The sequence below is a fragment of the Rutidosis leptorrhynchoides genome, chromosome 1 (assembly GCF_046630445.1).
Source record: "Rutidosis leptorrhynchoides isolate AG116_Rl617_1_P2 chromosome 1, CSIRO_AGI_Rlap_v1, whole genome shotgun sequence".
Classification (NCBI taxonomy): Eukaryota; Viridiplantae; Streptophyta; class Magnoliopsida; order Asterales; family Asteraceae; genus Rutidosis; species Rutidosis leptorrhynchoides.
This window is the reverse complement of record NC_092333.1, coordinates 81,899,509-81,919,901: the sequence shown is the minus strand read 5'-3', so window position 1 is coordinate 81,919,901 and position 20,393 is coordinate 81,899,509. Positions and strand designations below refer to the sequence as shown.

Sequence of the window (20,393 nt, the reverse complement as noted above, 5' to 3'; positions counted from 1 at the left end):
CTTTAAGAAGATAGTTTACAAGTAAACTCACAACTAAGTTTACAATCACTTTTGCTAGAATCACTCTAAATAGATTACAATAGTATTTGAATTATTATATCAATAAATATATGGAAATGTAAGTTCAAGAGGTGGGCTCCAAGGCTTGGCTTTTATAGGAAAGAGAAAATCAAACCCAGATGCGTGCGGCTCACCTCACGGTCGACCGTGGGTCGACCGTGCAGGTTTCTGACCCCTGAATTTGTAGCCGTTTGAGACCTTTAACTTTTTTATTTTCTCTTATTGGATGACTGCAATTAGAAGCCAAAAAAATCTGAAAAGACCTGCATTACCCCTTTTATCTTTGATGTATTCTTGGAAGTTAACATTGGATTAAAAGATGAAAGTCTCATTGTACTAGTAGTGTGTCATTGATTTCTCTTTATAGCAAATGTAGAATTTTGATCATTTGGCAACCACAAGCTTCCAAACTTCATATCACAAGTCTTCAAGGCTTTTGTCAACATTTGATTGTAAGTATATGCATTCATTGGTAACTTGCAACCTTCCAAATAAGACTCATTTGTTTTACATGAAAACTTTTTGGAGTTTACACTAATCTCTTATTAAGCATGTAAGTAATGCCTAATAATTAATCAAGTGGAGAGCATCTCTTTAGTTGGGACTTTAATGACCATCCTAATCATGTCTATATTCATTTTTGATTAAAAAGGGATGACTTTGTAAAAGGACATTTAACAACACTTATGTGTTAAACATTGATCATATGTTAAAATGTCATTAAGACGTCATTAAGTGTGATTAAACAAGATTAGTGTTTTAGTGACCAAAACCATTTGGATATGAAGATGGCAACTATTCTAAGCATGTTAAAACAATTTTTATAAATTATAGATGCCCCGAAGTAGTCAAACTTTATTTGATAAAAAATTCGGACAGAGAGAAATGTGGCCGACCCACGGTTGGCGGTCTAGTCGACCGTGCACCTTGTTCCTCAGAACCAAGGTACAAGGAATCCACGGTCTGACATGCGGTCGACCGTGGACCAAGCCGTGCTCATTCAGAGTTTTTCAAATGATTCTTTTGACTTGTTTATTATGTGCATTGGTCGTTTGCTAGAGATCATGTAGGCTCGTGAACTTGTGTTGTTCTACACGCTTTTAAGCACATAAGACTTAGTGTCATCATCAAAACAAAGTGGTTAACATTTGGATTTCATTGGATCACTAACCAACATACATTTCACCATGATTTAGTTTACTTTTCACCACATTTATTAAATAGATATATGGTCGTAATTGAACTTTTAGAGCATTGAAGACTTAAATAATTTATTTAGTAAAAAAGTAACACAAACAAAAATATATATTTTTAAAAATTTTAAAACACAACACTAATAAGATAATAAAATAACAAACATAAGTAGAAAGTAAAAAATTCATTTGCCTTCTAATTAAAAATCAAAAATTAATCAACATACTTATTATCCTTTTATTACATTAAGACTCGAATATAAATGAAAAATTTATAAACTTTACATTTTCTTGCGGTTTTTGAACTATAAGAATTTTTTAAACATAAATTAATATTATTTCTTATTTTTCTATAATAATAATAATAATAATAATAATAATAATAATAATAATAATAGTAATAATAATAATAATAATAATAATGTTACTATTATCATAATTATATCAACTACTCCGTATTAATATTCACACGCTTGTTACTATACTTTGAACATATTATTTACTTAACTAAAATACACTAATATTATTTAAATGCAACCTAACAAAGCATACTATTTAGTTAACTATAAAATAAAATGTACAAAAATTTGTTATCTATAAATGAACTCAAGATAATTACCAAAGACAAAAAAAAAAGTTACAAAAAAGTAAAGAAAAATAATATACGAACAACAATAATATCTTAAAAAGCAATGTACATTGATTATAAACAAAATTATACATCTATAAATGAACTATAAATAATTATTATAAATGATAAAAATTTAAAAAAAAAAATGAAGAACAGTTACATCTTAATGAAGTGACAACGCAATATACATTGATAAAAATTACACATAACTTAAGAAAACATTATACGAACAACAATTACATTTTAATGAAGTGATAACGCGATATACATTCGACGTTATGTGATTGACGAAATCGACATAAAAGAACAAAATAACTTACAAAAATGATGATGATTGATTACATTTGCAAAAGTTGAGTAATGTGAAGATGAAAAATGTGAATTTATAGGGAAAATGTAATGTATATTTATGCAACGGTTAATGATGAATATGAATATCACAATATTTATTACTCTGTAGTACTTAATAATACGTAATTTTGAGGCTTTTAGTTTTCTCAAATTAAGTTACTAATTTAATACATTTAAATGCGTATATAATATATATATATATATATATATATATATATATATATATATATATATATATATATATATATATATATATATATATATATATATATATATATATATTCAAAAGGAAATGATGGCATATAATGGAAAAAAAAAAGCAACGTGTATGGGTTTCGGTGTCAAATGGATCAACTTTATACGAGCTTGCCTTTCCTCATCTACCATCTCCATTCTCATTAATGGATCCCCGACCAAGGAATTTTCCCCCGGCAGGGGCATTCGCCAAGGTGACCCAATATCTCCCTTTCTTTTCATCATTGCAGCTGAAGGCCTCAACATTCTCACTAAATGTGCAATCGCAAATGATCAATTTCGTGGTATTTGTGTCGGTCACGACAAGATTGTGGTATCCCATCTCCAATACGCGGACGACACAATCTTCTTTGGTGAATGGAGCAAACGCAACACAAAAAATATTTCTAAATTATTAAAATGGTTCGAAAATATTTCTGGTCTAAAGGTAAATCTTAAAAAAAGCAACCTATATGGAATCGGGGTATCAAAAAAGGATGTAGAGGAAATGGATAACTATATCGACTGCTCAGCCGGCTCTACTCCTTTCACATACCTAGGTCTACCCATCGGTACTCCTTCCACAAAAGCTTCCACATGGCAACCAATCATTGGAAAATCCGATAAATGACTTTCTGATTGGAAAGTAAAATCAGTTTCATTCGGCGGTCGTCTAACCTTAATCAAATTCGTCCTCACCAGTATTCCTTTATACTATTTGTCCTTATTCCATGCACCCATTAAAATAATTAACACACTTGAAACAAAAAGAAGAAAATTTTTCTAGGGCGGCTCGGAAGAGGATAATAAAATTAACTGGATTAAATGGGAACATATCCTCTTACCTTATGAAAAACGCGGGTTGAACATCGAATCCTTAATTTGTAAAAACATATCCCTACTATGTAAATGGTGGTGGAGATTTTTTAATGAAAAGAACGCGTTGGGGTTAAAATCATATCGAGCATTTACGGGGAGGGGGGGTTATACTAACGTTTTTTCCAGGAATGTTTCAGGTCGCACAATTTGGAATGAAATCATCAAAGCAGGGAAAATTGCGGACAATTATGGAGCTAACTTCACCAACTCAATATCCAAAAACATCGGTGATGGTAACAACACCAAATTTTGGCACGATAACTGGTGCGGAACAGAAAAATTTTGTAATCAATTCCGTAGACTCTATATGCTCGAAGCCAACAAAAATATCTCGGTAGCAGAACACCTCACGTATAACAACTCGAGGACAACAGCTTCATGGAATTGGTCCCGAACACCTAATGGGCGAAACCTCAACGAATTAACGGAATTAAATAATCTTGTAGCATCCATCAGACTATCCGACAAACCAGATACTTGGAAATGGACCTTAGATCAATCTGGCATATTTACAACAAAAGCCTTAGCCTCAATACTTGACAAGTTAAAACTCGACATACCAACCACACCCATAACGACACTGAGAAACAAGCTCATACCCCAAAAAATTAACATCTTCATTTGGAGAGTTTTATATGGAAGAATTCCAACTCTCGTAGAACTCGACAAACGTTGCATTGATCTCGACACACTTCTTTGCCCGTTATGCAACTTACATATGGAGTCTATTGAACACATACTATTTCATTGCACGACAACATCAAATATCTGGAACTCAATTCCATAATGGCGGAACCTCCCCAACAGCACTTTCACCAGCATCCTCGACATAACCTCTAATAATCAATCCTTCACTACATCTCAAAATGGTGTCATCATCTGGCAAGCCATTAAATGGGCACATACTTACATCATCTGGAAATATCGAAACCTCAAGGTCTTCTGCAAAAAAGACTGGTGTGTCACCACAATCTTATCCGAAATCCAAACACAATCATTCGCATGGATATCCAAATAACATAAAAAAACAACAATTATGTGGCATCAATGGCTAGTCAATCCCTCCTTCTAGTTATTCTCGAATCATCAGAGATCTGGCATTGGCTAATCGGATCCAAAAGCCCCACTCGGTAGAACATTCATAACTTGGGTCTCCATTACTCACTTGGTTAATTGGGTAGTTGCAGCCAACTTTGTCATCGCACTTGCGGTACTGTCTGGTTGCCTCTTCCCAGCTTGTGGTTTCAAGTTCCGTGGTGTGTAATGGCCCCCTCGTTCATGAATTGTATATATATTCTCCTTTGATTTCATTACATTGTATAGTTTATAGGGCTTTTGTAACTTTTCGATATATTAATAAAACTTTACTTGCTTTTCAAAAAAAAATGCGTATATAATACACAACAATGAGTGGTAATTTTAGTTTTAAGGCTTTTACTTTTCTCAAATTAAGTTACTAATTTAATTAATTTAAATGCGTAGATAATAAACAACAATGACTGGTGATTTATTTTTTTCCGACCTTTTTTACCATTTTACTATCATTTTTTACATGAGTAATTAGTCATAATGAAGTAAAACAATATTTTTTACTCTATACTTAATTTAATTTTATAGGATGATAGGTCAGATCATGTTGAAATTGAGAGAAATGATAAGATAGAATGAGATTCGGTATGTAAGAAGGAGACTCGGTACTAGAGAGAATCGGTACAAATTAAATTACACAGCTTCTAGAACTCGATTACAATACAATGGCTATCTAATTAGGACTACATAGGTTCCTTATATAGCCCTCTTCTAAGGAACCTTTATTTAAGCTTAATTCACATTAACACTATACAACTTCGGGGTCCTAACAATCTCCCCCTTAGTGTTAAATGTGAACTTTACAATATAATCCTATTATGAAATCTTGAGAGGTCCAAACGTTAGTTTCCATCGTGAGCCATCTGGTTTTGAAACTTCTACTTGATTTTCTGAAATTTGCTTAGAAGTTTTCCAGACTCCCCACGTTTTCCTTGGATCTCCCTCATGTAACGGATATTCATCCATTTCCTTGAAATACCTTCTCTTTCTCTGGCCACGAAGAATCTCAAACTGTCTTTTACGAATTCGGAGCTTTAAACGATCTCTGATATGCTTTATAAACTCTCCAAGACCCATTTTTGTATCAAAGTCATCAACCTTGCTTTGAAGAATTTTAAGATACTTCAGTGCAGCCTTAAGTGTTCCATCTGAATATTTGTTCAGCTCTTCAGTACGAATGAACACCTTTTCCTTTTGAGAATTTACAAATACAAACCCTTAAGGTTCGAATTGCATTTGAAACATCCTTATATCCTTCAGTCCCTCCGTAAATTGATTCGGACACGTTATTCGAATCTTTTTCCTATTTGCTTCGAGACCTATTTGAAAATCTTTACGTCTCATCAGTTCAATTGTCTCCATCATGTATCTTTTCACAGCTTCCAAAGCTTGAGCTTTAGCAAAAGGTCGAATGGTGATGATACTGAGGTAGTTGTAGATGTTAATGATGTCAAGCATATCAAGATTATGAAAATCTGCTTCTGTGAACTTGTACTCTTTCTCATCTTCTCTTATAACGTGGAACTGACTGATGACGTCTTTCTTTTCACTTATCTCTACTCCGACTCGAGCAATATTCAACACTTCTGAAATACGATATTTTCTTTTAAGCTACAAATCATCTTCATCTTTGTTGATATGTTTCCTCCACATAAACTCATACCAATTCCTTTCACTTGTTGGAAGCAATCGTGAACCTATATAAGTAAACCTTTTACTCCTTGGTGTATCTTTGATGCGGAAGATCTTGTAAGCACTTTCTTCGATGAATGTGTTTCGTAACGTTATAAAATCATGTTTAACTCCCAATAACAATCTTTGTTCCTGATTTTTAAAGAATATTCCATGATTGTATTTGAATCTGGAATTTACTGTTTCACTTGATGTAGATGTACCAGAAGTTGAGCTTTCTTTAGCATTTGTTGAATGTGAACTCGATGAGGGTGTAGAATTCGATGAATGATCAGTAGGATTTGTTGCATCATCATTTGGAACATCATCATCTTCAATATGATCAAAGATATCATCTTCATTTGGATCAACATAAAGATTGTCTTCATCGTCATCAGAAGAATCCATTTCATCATCACTTTCTATTACTGGATTAGGATTCCCTTCATCTACAATCTCTACATCTTCCGGAATTGAAGATACTGAAGATAACTTGCTTAAGATGACAAACCCATCACTATCCGTCTCTTCAAGATAAAAATCACTTAAGTTCAAATCCTCATCTACTGGTCCACTATCAGCCTCTTTATGAACAATTGGAATTATAACTTGCTCAGGCTCCTTATCATCAATTTCATCATGTACAGAAACCATTACTGATTCCGTCTAAACTTGTTGAGCTTGTGAAGCTGATGAAGATCTCACATCACCACCCTTGGTTGAAATGTTCACCGATAGATATTCTCCATCTACTCCTATCTCCCCCTCATGGCTATTCTGAGGATCAGAATCGTCATGTTCATCATCACGGTGAGGACTTAAAGGAGAAGAGCAGGAAGTAAGTGGATATCAAACACGAGCACGAAACAATGCTTGAAGCGAAGTGAGTCAAAGAACATCAAGATTGACTCTAGAAAACATACGACTGAAATATTCTTGCTCCAAAGCATCATAGAAATGTGGTAAACGAGAGGGTGATGATGGAAAAGTAACAATGGGAACAGCAGCAGCAGCAGTACCTGTTGAAGGCGATGTCGATGGAAGTATGTGAGTTTCCTTGAGGGCAGGTAAGGATGATTGTGCGGTATTATTCTTATATGTAGGGCTATACATACTACTAGTCAGATTTGTGATATCCCCTTCTGATGGAGGTTGGGTAACAACCGGAGTTGTCACCGGCGAAGTTTCTTTCGAAGCATCCACCTCCATGACTTTGGTCTCATGAGACTCTGACAAAGTAGCAGAACTACCCGTCGGTTTAGCTCTCGTAGAGATATTGCTATCTCCGACTCCTGAAATCATTGATATACCATGAGGTGGCACATCTCTTTCAGTTAAAGACTCTTCCTCCAGACCCTGACATTCAGAATCCAGAAGAGAAGTGGTTTGATCCAATGGATCACTTTCATGAACCAAGGGATCAGTCAGCTGGAAGTCTGATAGATATCCCGAAGGATTGTCATGTTGACTCGTTTCCATGGGACGCGGCAGATCTTCCTCATCAAGATAAGCCGGACCTCGAGACCCTGTTGTACGTTGAGGCACATGAGGATTTCCAGCTGATACGCAGGGTGCCTTTTCAAGATTTTTCGGCCCCCCTTCGGCCATTCTGGACTTCAATGATTGAGTTTCCTTAATCGATTGAGTCAACGCAGACTTTACTGCAGAGGAAGACTTTACTTCCTTAGATGCCGAAGCACCTTGCTTTGTAGGATTTATTATTAAGTCCTGTTTAGAGTGGATGGGCTTAGAGGTCTTTTTACCATCCGTGCGTTTAGATCTCTTGCCTACCGAAGCTTGCGCTTCATTTAGCGTAGGGCTTACTGTTATTATTGGATGTGATACGGAGATGGGTGAGGGTGACCTAATTGGTTCTAGGTCTTAGTCCGTATCACCAACGGTAGTAGTAACTGTTTGGCGGATGATAGGTGTCGAAGTCCTAGATCTAGTTACTCGTTGGGTTGGCGGAGTCTGAATCATCTCATCAGGGATATATCGAGTTCTCTTAGGAGAATGTTCGGGAGACGATTCAGATGCTGTTGCTGAAGTGTCGGTGTCACTGCTCACTTCGGGTGTTGTGGAAAGGGTTGGTTCAATCCTAGTTGAACTAGGTTCCCTGATCCTCACAGGTTGAGCTTGGTTTGCTGCCCTAGATCGTTTGAAGTTCACCCTAAGTGGAGGATTAGCTGGTCCGGGTGGTTGAACTACAGGTTCCTCTACAACCTCTGGGGCTGGAACCGCGGAGGGTTCAACTTGTTCTTGTTGTACCGGGTTCGGAAGAGGTATTCCTACAGCCTCAAAATATGAACGCATACGAGCGTCTTGGGGTTCAGCTAGCCTCACTAGCCAATTTGGAATCGGCGCAGTGAATTGATTATCAGACACCATCGGGGTATTCATCTTCAGCTCCCCAAATCATTTCATCTGTAATCCATGTGTACCTGTGATAATGCTAAAAATGAACATATATTTCATAGCATTATTCCTAAAGAAAGACAAGCTTTTAGTTGCAATTGTTCTATTTACAAGTGATATTCGTTTAAATAATAAAAGGTGAAGACAAAAGACAGATTCGACAAATTGAAGACGCAAACGACCAAAAAGCTCAAAAGTACAAAAGACAATAAAAAAGGTTCCAATTATTGATAAGAAACGTCTCGAAATTACAAGAGTACAAGATTCAAAACGCAAAGTACAAGATATTAAATTGTACGCAAGGACGTTCGAAAATCCGGAACCGGGACCAGAGTCAACTCTTAACGCTCGACGCAACTGACTAAAAATTACAAGTTAACTATGTATATAAATATAATATAATATATAATTAATTATATTAATTATATATATATATATATTATATTTATAAATAAAAACCGTCGGCAGAGAAAGACTCCAAGGGACTGAGCTGTAAATTCATTCTCCGCGACTCGCGGAGTTTGAAGAGGATTTCACCGCGAGTCGCGGAGCCCCCAGTTTTGAAACTCCCTATAAAGCAAACCGAATTCTGATCATTTTCATCAATCTTTTTCTTCTTCTCATCATACGTAAATTATATATATATATATATATATATATATATATATATATATATATATATATATATATATATATATATATATATATATATATATTTATAATTTATATTTTAATTTTAATTATAATTCTAATAATAAGGGTATGTCAGCAAATGTTGTAAGGGTGTAAGTCGAAATTCTGTCCGTGTAACGCTACGCTATTTTTAATCATTGTAAGTTATGTTCAACCTTTTTATATTAATGTCTCGTAGCTAAGTTATTATTATGCTTATTTAAAATGAAGTAATCATGATGTTGGGCTAATTACTAAAATTGGGTAATTGGGCTTTGTACCATAATTGGGGTTTGGACAAAAGAACGACACTTGTGGAAATTAGACTATGGGCTATTAATGGGCTTTATATTTGTTTAACTAAATGAAAGTTTGTTAATGTTAATATAAAGATTTTACAATTGGGCGTCCCTATAAATTACCATATACACTCGATCGGACACGATGGGCGGGGTATTTATATGTACGAATAATCGTTCATTTAACCGGACACGGGAATGGATTAATAGCCACTAGAATAATTAAAACAGGGGTGAAATTACATTCAAGGGTAATTGGTGTAATTGTTAACAAAGTAGTAAAACCTTGGTTTACACGCAGTCGATAACCTGGTGTATTCATTAAACAAAGTATTAAAACCTTGTTACAATTCGAATCCCCAATTAGTTGGAATATTTAACTTCGGGTATAAGAATAATTTGACGAGGACACTCGCACTTTATATTTACGACTGATGGACTGTTATGGACAAAAACCAGACGGACATATTAAATAATCCAGGACAAAGGACAATTAACCCATGGGCATAAAACTAAAATCAACACGTCAAACATCATGATTACGGAAGTTTAAATAAGCATAATTCTTTTATTTCATATTTAATTTCCTTTATTTTATATTTAATTGCACTTCTAATTATCGCACTTTTATTTATTGTTATTTAATCGCACTTTTAATTATCGTACTTTTTAATTATCGCAAGTTTATTTTATCACACTTTTATTATTCGCAATTTCATTATCGTTATTTACTTTACGCTTAAAATTAAGTCTTGTATTTATTTATTATTTTACATTTGGTTTTAACTGCGACTAAAGTTTTAAAATCGACAAACCGGTCATTAAACGGTAAAAACCCCCCTTTATAATAATAATATTACTTATATATATGTATTTGTATTTTTATAAAAGTAAATTAATATAGCGTTAAGCTTTGTTTAAAGATTTCCCTGTGGAACGAACCGGACTTACTAAAAACTACACTACTGTACGATTAGGTACACTGCCTATAAGTGTTGTAGCAAGGTTTAAGTATATCCATTCTATAAATAAATAAATATCTTGTGTAAAATTGTATCGTATTTAATAGTTTTTCCTAGTAAAATATAAACTATTTCGTATACCTTAGCTTTGACATCAAGTATTTTTGGCGCCGCTGCCGGGGAACTCTCTTAAACGCCGGAAGCGCAACGCTAATATAAAAAAAAAATTAGTTTACGTCTATTAAAAGTCGCTTTTATAAAAATACATTTTTAAATATTCGAAAATATAAAAAGAAAAACAAAAAAATATAAGTATTTTTAAGATTTTGTTAAATATTTAAGTTTTATAAAGTTTCTTTATTTTTATTTTATAAAAACATAAGTTTTATTTAAGTATTTTGTTTTTATTTAAAAATATATAAAAAATATATATATATATATAAATCTAGTTTTAGGATTTTTATTTATAAAATTATAAAGTGATTCTATTTTTATTTAAGTTTTAAATATAAGTTTTATTTATACACATATTTTTTTTATAAACAGAAAAAAATTAAAAACAGAAAATAAAATAAATAAATAAATAAAGAAAAACGCGTTGAAGATATAACCTGTCAGCTGAATTTTAGAACCCCGCGAGTCGCGGGGTTTGAAGCATTAAATACCGCAAGTCGCGGAGTGACTCTGACACGCCGACAGAAGCCCTAATTCAGCATTAATTACGGTTAATTATTAATTATTATTATTATAACCCTAACTAATTATTATTATTATAATTACTTTTACTTTTTATTTAATTTATATATTTTAGTTAAATTAGTTTAATTAAATTGTAAAATTAGTAGTTTTATTAAATAAATAATATAAAAATAATATTTTTATAAAAATTGTAATTTTTACAATTTTTTGTATATTTTTATATTTTGTCCCTTTTTAATCGTTGTAGCGTAATATTTGTATTTTTCGCTCATATTTAATTTTAAACTTAGTTTTTGCCATAGTCATTTTTACTCTTAGATTTTTAGGCTTTGCCGTAGAATTCCTTAAGTGCTTTTTCTTTAGACTAAGACTTAGGTACTCTAGAATTTTGCGACGCCTTTTTAAGTTTTAGTTTCTTTTTAATTTATTTCCATTTGGGATTTAGTTTTTCCTGTAAGCTTTAATATTTTTAGACGACTTTTACCTATGTATCAATTATCATTCCAATTAGTAATATCAATTTGCGATTATAATTTTAAGTTAGTTGTAGTAATAAGGTTAGGTTAGTCAAGTATTTTTAAGTTTTTATAAGTTTCTTTTATTTTTTTTTCGTCACCTTTTATTTTTCAACCATTTTTCTTTTTCGACCTTTTTCGACGAACTCTTTTTCTTTCTTATTTCTCGCTATTCTAGTTTTAGGACATAGATTTTTATTCTACTTCTTATCTAAATTTCTTAAAATTACGAAAATTTATTTTGAGTGGTTAAATTAATAGACATCAAAATTTTCTGGTTCGTAGTAATAGTTGGATTTGTACGTGGACCGGGTTATTGGAGCCAAACAGTCCTCAATTATATTGAGACCAAACGAATCCTGCCCCTCTGCTGCATCTTTTGGCTATTCGAAACGTGGGCAAAATCAGAAAAGTCTATTAATTGGATAACTTATTATAATTTTTCTTTCCTTTTAAAAACTAATAGGATATTCAGTGAATGCACCGAGCAAGACGTTCATCACCTTTTGTACGTTCACCACCTGTAACTCGATCAAGACATTTAGCAAATATAACCGCCGTTGATTTTTCTTTAGAATCGTCATTCAGTCGACCAAGTACTTCAGTTCAAATTTCCGATAATCCATTTTTTGAACCCGACCTCACAATTGAGAATCCGGAAAATATTCAGGAACGGTTCGTAGATCCTGAACCACTAAACTTTCCTCCGGAACCACCAATCATTCAAACAGAGATTGTTGAGGAACGAACCATTAAATCAGAATCATCTAGTGATACCGATTCAACAAATTCAATTATGGAGAATCTGGAACCTTTAAGTATGGAAGACCGAATGAGAGCTAAACGCACTGGCCAAGGTCACGCAATTACTCATCCAGACATTAATGCGCCAGATTATGAAATCAAAGGACAAATTCTACACATGGTGACTAATCAATGCCAATTTAGTGGTGCGCCGAAGGAAGATCCAAATGAACATCTACATACCTTTAATAGGATCTGCACACTATTTAAAATCCGAGAAGTGGAGGATGAACAGATATATCTCATGTTATTTCCCTGGACTTTAAAGGGAGAAGCCAAAGATTGGTTGGAATCGTTACCTGAAGGGGCAATCGATACATGGGATGTTTTAGTTGACAAATTTCTTAAACAATTCTTTCCTGCATCTAAAGCCGTAAGACTTCAAGCAGAAATTGTTACGTTCACACAGAAGCCAAATGAAACTCTATATGAGGCGTGGACAAGATATGGAAAGTTATTAAGAGGATGTCCGCAACATGGTTTAGACACCTGTCAAATAGTACAAATATTCTACCAAGGATGTGACATCACTACAAGGAAAGACATAGATATAGCAGCTGGTGGTTCAATTATGAAGAAAACCGAAACTGATGCTTACAAAATTATTGATAATACTGCTTCCCACTCACATGAGTGGCACCAAGAAAAAGACATCATTAGATCATCTAAAGCAGCTAGAGCCGATTCTAGCCATGACTTAGATTCCATTTCCGCAAAGATAGATGCTGTGGAGAGACGAATGGAAAAGATGACTAAGGATATTCACTCAATACGAATTAGTTGTGAGCAGTGTGGAGGACCACATTTGACAAAAGATTGTCTCAGTATTGAATTAACAATGGAACAAAGAGAGAATATTTCATACATAAACCAAAGGCCTGGAAATAATTATCAGAATAATTATCAACCGCCAAGACCGATTTACAATCAAAACCAGAATTATAATAGAAATATTCCATACAACAACCAACAAGGTCCTAGCAATCAACAAGTATCCAATAATACTTATAATCAGCAAAGACCTAATTTTCAAAACAAACCACCACAACAAACCGATGATATAAAGCCAAATTTAGAAGATATGATGACGAAGCTAGTTGAAACTCAAACGCAGTTTTTCACATCTCAAAAACAAACTAATGAACAAAATGCTCAAGCATTTAGAAATCAACAAGCTTCTATTCAAAATCTGGAACAAGAAGTAAGTAACCTAGCAAGGTTAATAGGTGAAAGAAAACCGGGAAGTCTACCTAGTGATACAAATGCTAACCCCCGGAATGAAACAGCTAAAGCTATTACCACAAGAAGTGGTACAACACTTAAACCACCTGAAATACCTGTAACTTCTGATGAAGCTATTCCTACTCCACAAGAACCACAACCTGATCAAGATAAGGAAAAAGAACCGGTAGTTGAAAAGGTTAATGAAGATAACACAGTTAAGGATAAACCTTATGTTAAACCATACCAACCACCACTTCCTTACCCGAGTAAAATGAAGAAAGAGAAACTTGAAGCCGAGCAATCCAAATTCTTGGATATGTTTAAACAGATAAATGTAAATCTTCCTTTCATTGATGTGATTTCAGGAATGCCTAGATATGCTAAATTCTTGAAAGATCTAATCTCAAATAGAAAGAAAATGGAAGAACTCTCGGCTGTTACTATGAATGCTAATTGTTCAGCAGTGCTGTTGAATAAGATACCAGAAAAACTATCTGATCCAGGAAGTTTCACAATTCCATGTTTTCTGGGTAGTCTTAGTTCAATAGAAGCATTGGCAGACTTAGGTGCTAGTATAAATCTAATGCCGTATTCACTATACGCTAAACTAGACCTTGGAGAATTGAAACCAACCAGAATAAGCATACAACTAGCCGATAGATCAATAAAATATCCTAGAGGGATAATGGAGAACATGCTAGTTAAAGTTGGTACTTTAGTATTTCCAGTAGATTTTGTTGTTCTGGACATGGAAGAAGATTCTCAAGTTCCTCTCATATTAGGAAGACCATTTTTAAACACGGCTAAAGCAATGATAGACGTGTTCGGTAAGAAACTGACCCTAAGTATAGAGGATGAGAGTGTTACCTTTTCAGTTGATAGAGCAATGCAACAACCACAATCTGCAGATGATACATGTTATTATATTCAAACTATAGATGCACATGCAGAATTATTAGAAGAATTTCCAGAATTACAAGGAACAGGAGAATGTTCTTTAGGAGAAGGTAATGAACCAATTGATGAAGCTGAAATGTTAGCTACACTTATAGCTAATGGATATGAACCAACAACAGAAGAAATTCAAATGCTAAAAGAAGAAGACAGATATCGATATAAATCATCGATAGAAGAACCTCCGAAATTAGAGTTAAAGCCACTTCCAAACCATTTGGAATACGCTTATTTACATGGTGAATCTGAATTACCTGTAATAATATCGTCTTCTCTTACTGAAAATGAGAAATCACAACTCATTTCTGTGTTAAAAGCTCATAAACCAGCCATTGCATGGAAGATTCATGATATTAAAGGAATAAGTCCTTCGTATTGCACACATAAAATCCTTATGGAAGAAGGTCATAAAACGTATGTGCAACGCCAACGAAGACTAAATCCTAATATGCAAGATGTTGTTAAGAAAGAGATTATTAAACTGCTAGATGCAGGTCTAATTTATCCAATCTCTGATAGTCCATGGGTAAGCCCAGTTCAATGCGTGCCTAAGAAGGGTGGCATGACTGTCATTACAAATGAGAAAAATGAGCTTATTCCTACTAGGACTGTAACAGGATAGCGTGTGTGTATTGATTATAGAAAATTAAATGACGCCACCAGAAAAGATCACTTTCCCTTACCTTTCATAGATCAAATGTTGGAAAGATTAGCCGGAAATAGTTAATATTGTTTTCTAGATGGATTTTCCGGATATTTTCAAATTCCAATAGCACCCGAAGATCAAGAGAAAACCACATTCACGTGCCCTTATGGTACTTTTGCTTACAAACGCATGCCATTTGGACTTTGCAACGCCCCTGCAACCTTTCAAAGGTGTATGATGGCGATTTTTCACGACATGATAGAAGAATGCATGGAAGTATTCATGGATGACTTTTCAGTCTTCGGTGATACATTTAAATCATGTCTAGTTAATCTGGAACGAATGCTAATTAGATGCGAAAAATCAAATCTAGTACTTAATTGGGAGAAATGCCATTTCATGGTTAAAGAAGGCATCGTTCTTGGACATAAAATTTCAAAAGAAGGAATTGAAGTGGATAGAGCTAAAGTAGATGTAATTGCTAAACTTCCACATCCCACCAATGTTAGAGGAGTTAGGAGTTTTCTAGGGCATGCCGGTTTTTACCGACGTTTCATAAAAGATTTTTCTAAAATTGCCACTCCTATGAATAAACTCCTAGAAAAGGATGCGCCATTCATATTTTCAGATGAGTGTATCAAATCTTTTAATATTCTTAAAGAGAAACTCACTAATGCACCGATCATGATAACACCAAATTGGAATCTACCATTTGAACTAATGTGCGATGCAAGTGATTTTGCAATGGGAGCCGTTTTAGGACAAAGGATTGAAAAACGATTTCAACCTATATATTATGCTAGTAAGACGTTACAAGGAGCACAAACGAACTATACAACTACTGAAAAAGAACTCCTTGCTATTGTCTTTGCTTTTGACAAATTTCGATCATATCTCGTTCTAGCAAAAACGGTGGTCTATACCGACCATTCTGCTCTTAGATACCTATTTTCAAAATAAGATGCTAAACCAAGATTAATCCGTTGGATCTTACTCTTACAAGAGTTTGATATTGAAATCCGAGATAAAAAAGGAGCAGAAAATCTCGCCGCTGATCATCTTTCTCGTCTTGAAAATCCTGAGTTAGAAGTTCTAAATGAATCGGCCATACAAGACAACTTTCCTGATGAATATCTATTGAAGATAGATTATAATGAAATCCCATGGTTTGCAGACTATGCAAACTACTTAGTTTGTGGATTCCTTGAAAAAGGATTATCGTACCAAAGACGAAAGAAATTCTTCAGTGATATAAAACACTATTTCTGGGAAGATCCACATCTGTTTAAAAGTTGTCCCGATGGAATAATACGCCGATGTGTATTTGGAGATGAAGCTAGTAAAATTTTAAACCATTGTCACACAGGACCAACAGGAGGGCATTATGGGCCTCAACTAACAGCAAGAAAAGTTTATGAAGCTGGATTCTATTGGCCAACAATTTACAAAGACGCACACCTTCTTTGCAAATCCTGTGATGCATGTCAAAGGGCCGGAAAAATAAGTCAACGTGATGAAATGCCACAAAATGTCATCCAAGTATGTGAAGTATTTGACATTTGGGGTATTGACTTTATGGGTCCATTTCTAAAATCTCATAATAATCTATATATACTCGTAGCCATTGATTATGTATCTAAATGGGCGGAAGCACAAGCTCTCCCAACTAACGATGCACGAGTTGTAGTCAACTTTTTAAAACGTCTTTTTGCAAGGTTTGGAACACCGAAAGCTTTAATAAGTGATCGGGGTACTCATTTCTGTAATAATCAACTTGAGAAAGTTCTTAAAAGATATGGAGTAACTCATAAAATCTCCACCGCATATCATCCACAAACAAGTGGACAAGTTGAAAATACCAACCGAGCTTTAAAACGTATTCTAGAGAAAATCGTAGGATCAAATCCGAAGGAATGGTCCATTAAATTGGAGGATGCACTCTGGGCTTTTAGAACAGCCTACAAACTCCAATTGGAACCACACCTTTTAGACTTGTTTATGGAAAAGCATGTCATCTTCCAGTAGAAATTGAACACAAAGCATTTTGGGCTTTGAAAACATGTAATCTTGATTTACATGAAGCTGGACGTCTACGATTAAGTCAACTAAACGAATTAGAAGAATTAAGACATGAAGCATACGAAAATTCGTTAATCTATAAAGAAAGAACGAAGAAATGGCATGATAAAAGAATCAGAAGTTCAAAAGAATTTAAAGAAGGAGACAGAGTTCTTCTTTTCAATTCACGATTCAAGCTATTTCCTGGAAAATTGAAATCAAGATGGTCTGGACCATTCATAGTCAAAAGAGTTTTCCCATACGGAACGATAGAATTAATAAATTCAAATGGGATTGAATTTAAAGTTAATGGTCACAGAGTTAAACATTACATACATGGTCCAATGGAAGTCGACAGCGAAGTTAATCACAATTTCGACACCACAGCTAACTAAGTGTGGGGAGAATCAAGTCTTTAAAGGATAATATGTATTTCTGTTAGAGTTAGATTGTCTGTTTTCGTGTAGTTCTCGAAAATGAAACCCGAATGGTCTTTCCCTAGCAGACCCTAAAGAACTAGTCTTCTCCCCCCATTCTGAATTTTTATTTTTTTTTAGGTTTTTACAAAATGAAGACTGCCTGTGAACTAAACCATGGTCTAATGCTACACGCTTTGATCACTAAAAGAAAGAATGGACGGAGTTAGAAAAGAATCCAGATGCGAAGATAATAAGTTACAATTTGGTAAAGGAAAATCAAAATCCGCAGCGAAAAGAAGAGCACGACACCTAGAACGATGTCACAAATGCGGAAAATGGTCACATGGAGGTAAATGTTCAAATAATCAAACCTATTCAAATACCGAATTTGTTACTTTATGCAGAGACGGACCGTTCATATGTTTAGAAGAAAAGACACTGAATGCTCGAGGTTACGCCTATGTAGCCATGGAAAACCAATTAAACCGACTATCTTATGAATGGAATAGATCATATAACTAAGAAATCTATTTCATAGGTATGTCTGTACAGTTTTTATTTTTATTTTTATTTTTAACCTTTTGATAATAAACGCTAATTTGTTCGCTAAAAAGTATTAAATTGGTATTGAATAAAATTAGGTTTGGTGACCGAAATTATTGATATCATTCAAAAATTTATTACATCACTGCGAAATTTAACGTTTATTCTTAAGGTATAAATATCTTTAATCAATCAACCCAAAATATTTCAAAAATTCGTCATGAGTTAAATTAGGTCTTGGAACCGAAATTACTTTACCGAAAAGAGGGGCGCATATTTTTGATAATATTTGATTGATTAAAGTGGGATAAAAAGACAAAAAGATTTTTAATTTTATTTTTACCATGTTTTTAAAATTAATATTTAAATCTTAAATTAATATTGTAAACTTTGTAAAAACAATATATTTAAAATTGTAAATATTTGAAAAATTAATATAAGTTTGATATGAATTTATAAATTTTTAAATTAAATTTGGTGTGAATTTTTAATTTTTAAAATATAAATTTTTAATTTTATGCATTTCAAATTTTAAGTTTGGTGTGAATTTTTAATATAAATTTTGAATTTTATATTTAAGTTTTGTGAATTTAAAAACAAAAATTTACTTTATCTCATTAAGTTAAGAATATGATTTTTAAAATTCGTCGTAAGTTGAAGACTAGGTCTTTAAACCGAAATTACTTTACCCGAGGGAGAGACGAGAACTTTTATCATCATTATTTTTAATCTTATTGAATTAAAGTATGCCAAAAACATTGAAAAAACTCAAAAATCTTAGCTTTTAAAACAATCGCTACAAAAAGACAAATTTTAAAATTTTGTCGAAGGACGGACTAGGACATCGATCCGAAACGACCTCGTCCTAAATAACAAGGGAAACAAAATTTTAAAATTAATTACTTAATTGTTTTAATAAGGTAATGATTATAAAAATAAAAATAAAAAAAAAATACCAATCTCCGCGACTCGCGGAGTTTGGAGCTTAAATCTCCGCGACTCGCGGAGGGGTCGGAAATCAGAAAAAAAATAAAGAGCTGGAACAGATCAGTCCCAACTCCACAACTCAAAAACACAGCTGAGAAATACTCCGAAAAACCACCCAAAAACACCCCAAAAATCACAATTTTTAACCGTTAATCACCAAATCTTTTGCTAAAATCATGTTGAGAAGGATGCTATCTAAGAATTAATCAAGAAAAACGGTAAATTTCTACACCTAAACAAAATTTAATCCGAAATTTGGTGTTCTTGAGCAATTTTTTCCCCAATTTGATTTTAATGCTTTTTAGTGTAATTATGCTTAAATTGTTTATGTATTATGCTTGTATAACCTAGATTGATGCTGTTTAACATGATTAGAAGCTTTAAACTTCAAATTTTGAATAATCTAGGGTTTGTGTTCTTGAGCAAATTTGGGGCTTTTTGATATAAACAGGTTATGGCCGATTTTTGTCATGAATTGTTGCTAAAATAAGTAGTGTAACATGTCTAGGTAGTTAAATGATCCAAACTTTGAGCCTAAACATGATTTTGAGAATTAAAGTGGACTTTTTCAAGTCTAAAATTCATGAACTTGATTTTTGAAAGATAATGCCATTTGAGACTTGTTTAATTGCTAGTAATGATTATTTTGACATGTTATTTGAGTTAAATGCTTATGAACTTGGCGAACATTTTCGTATATGCTTATTTGAAAAAGTGTAGATTTGATAAAAATGTGAAAATGAGCTTAAGTTTGATATAAATTGATAATGTCATTGTAATTATTTTGATTGATGATTTTGCTGACACTAATGCATATTTGGATGCACAAAAATTGTGATTGATGTGTTTTGCAGAATGAAAGGGGTGAATCTTCATCCCAAGCCCGCAATGCTCATGCTGAGAATTTGGAACAACAGGAGGTGGATAACTACTACAAGCAGGATATACCTCATCCAGTCATGACCTTTACCGATATGCACTTGGAAGAGTTGCACCCGAACCTGAGATTTGACAGACTTCGGATAGATTATCCAAAATATCAACGGGGTTTGCATACTCTTCATTCTAAGGTTGTTGAGGTACCGAGG

General features: G+C 33.6%; 1 protein-coding gene across 1 annotated transcript; it reads left to right on the top strand.

The window, feature by feature from the left end:
• Window positions 1-2,530: 2,530 nt before the first annotated feature.
• LOC139886104 (uncharacterized mitochondrial protein AtMg01250-like) lies at window positions 2,531-3,100 on the top strand. Its single transcript, XM_071869851.1, has one exon. It carries the CDS (start codon window positions 2,531-2,533, stop codon window positions 3,098-3,100), a length of 570 nt encoding a protein of 189 aa, XP_071725952.1.
• The last annotated feature ends 17,293 nt before the right edge of the window (window positions 3,101-20,393 follow it).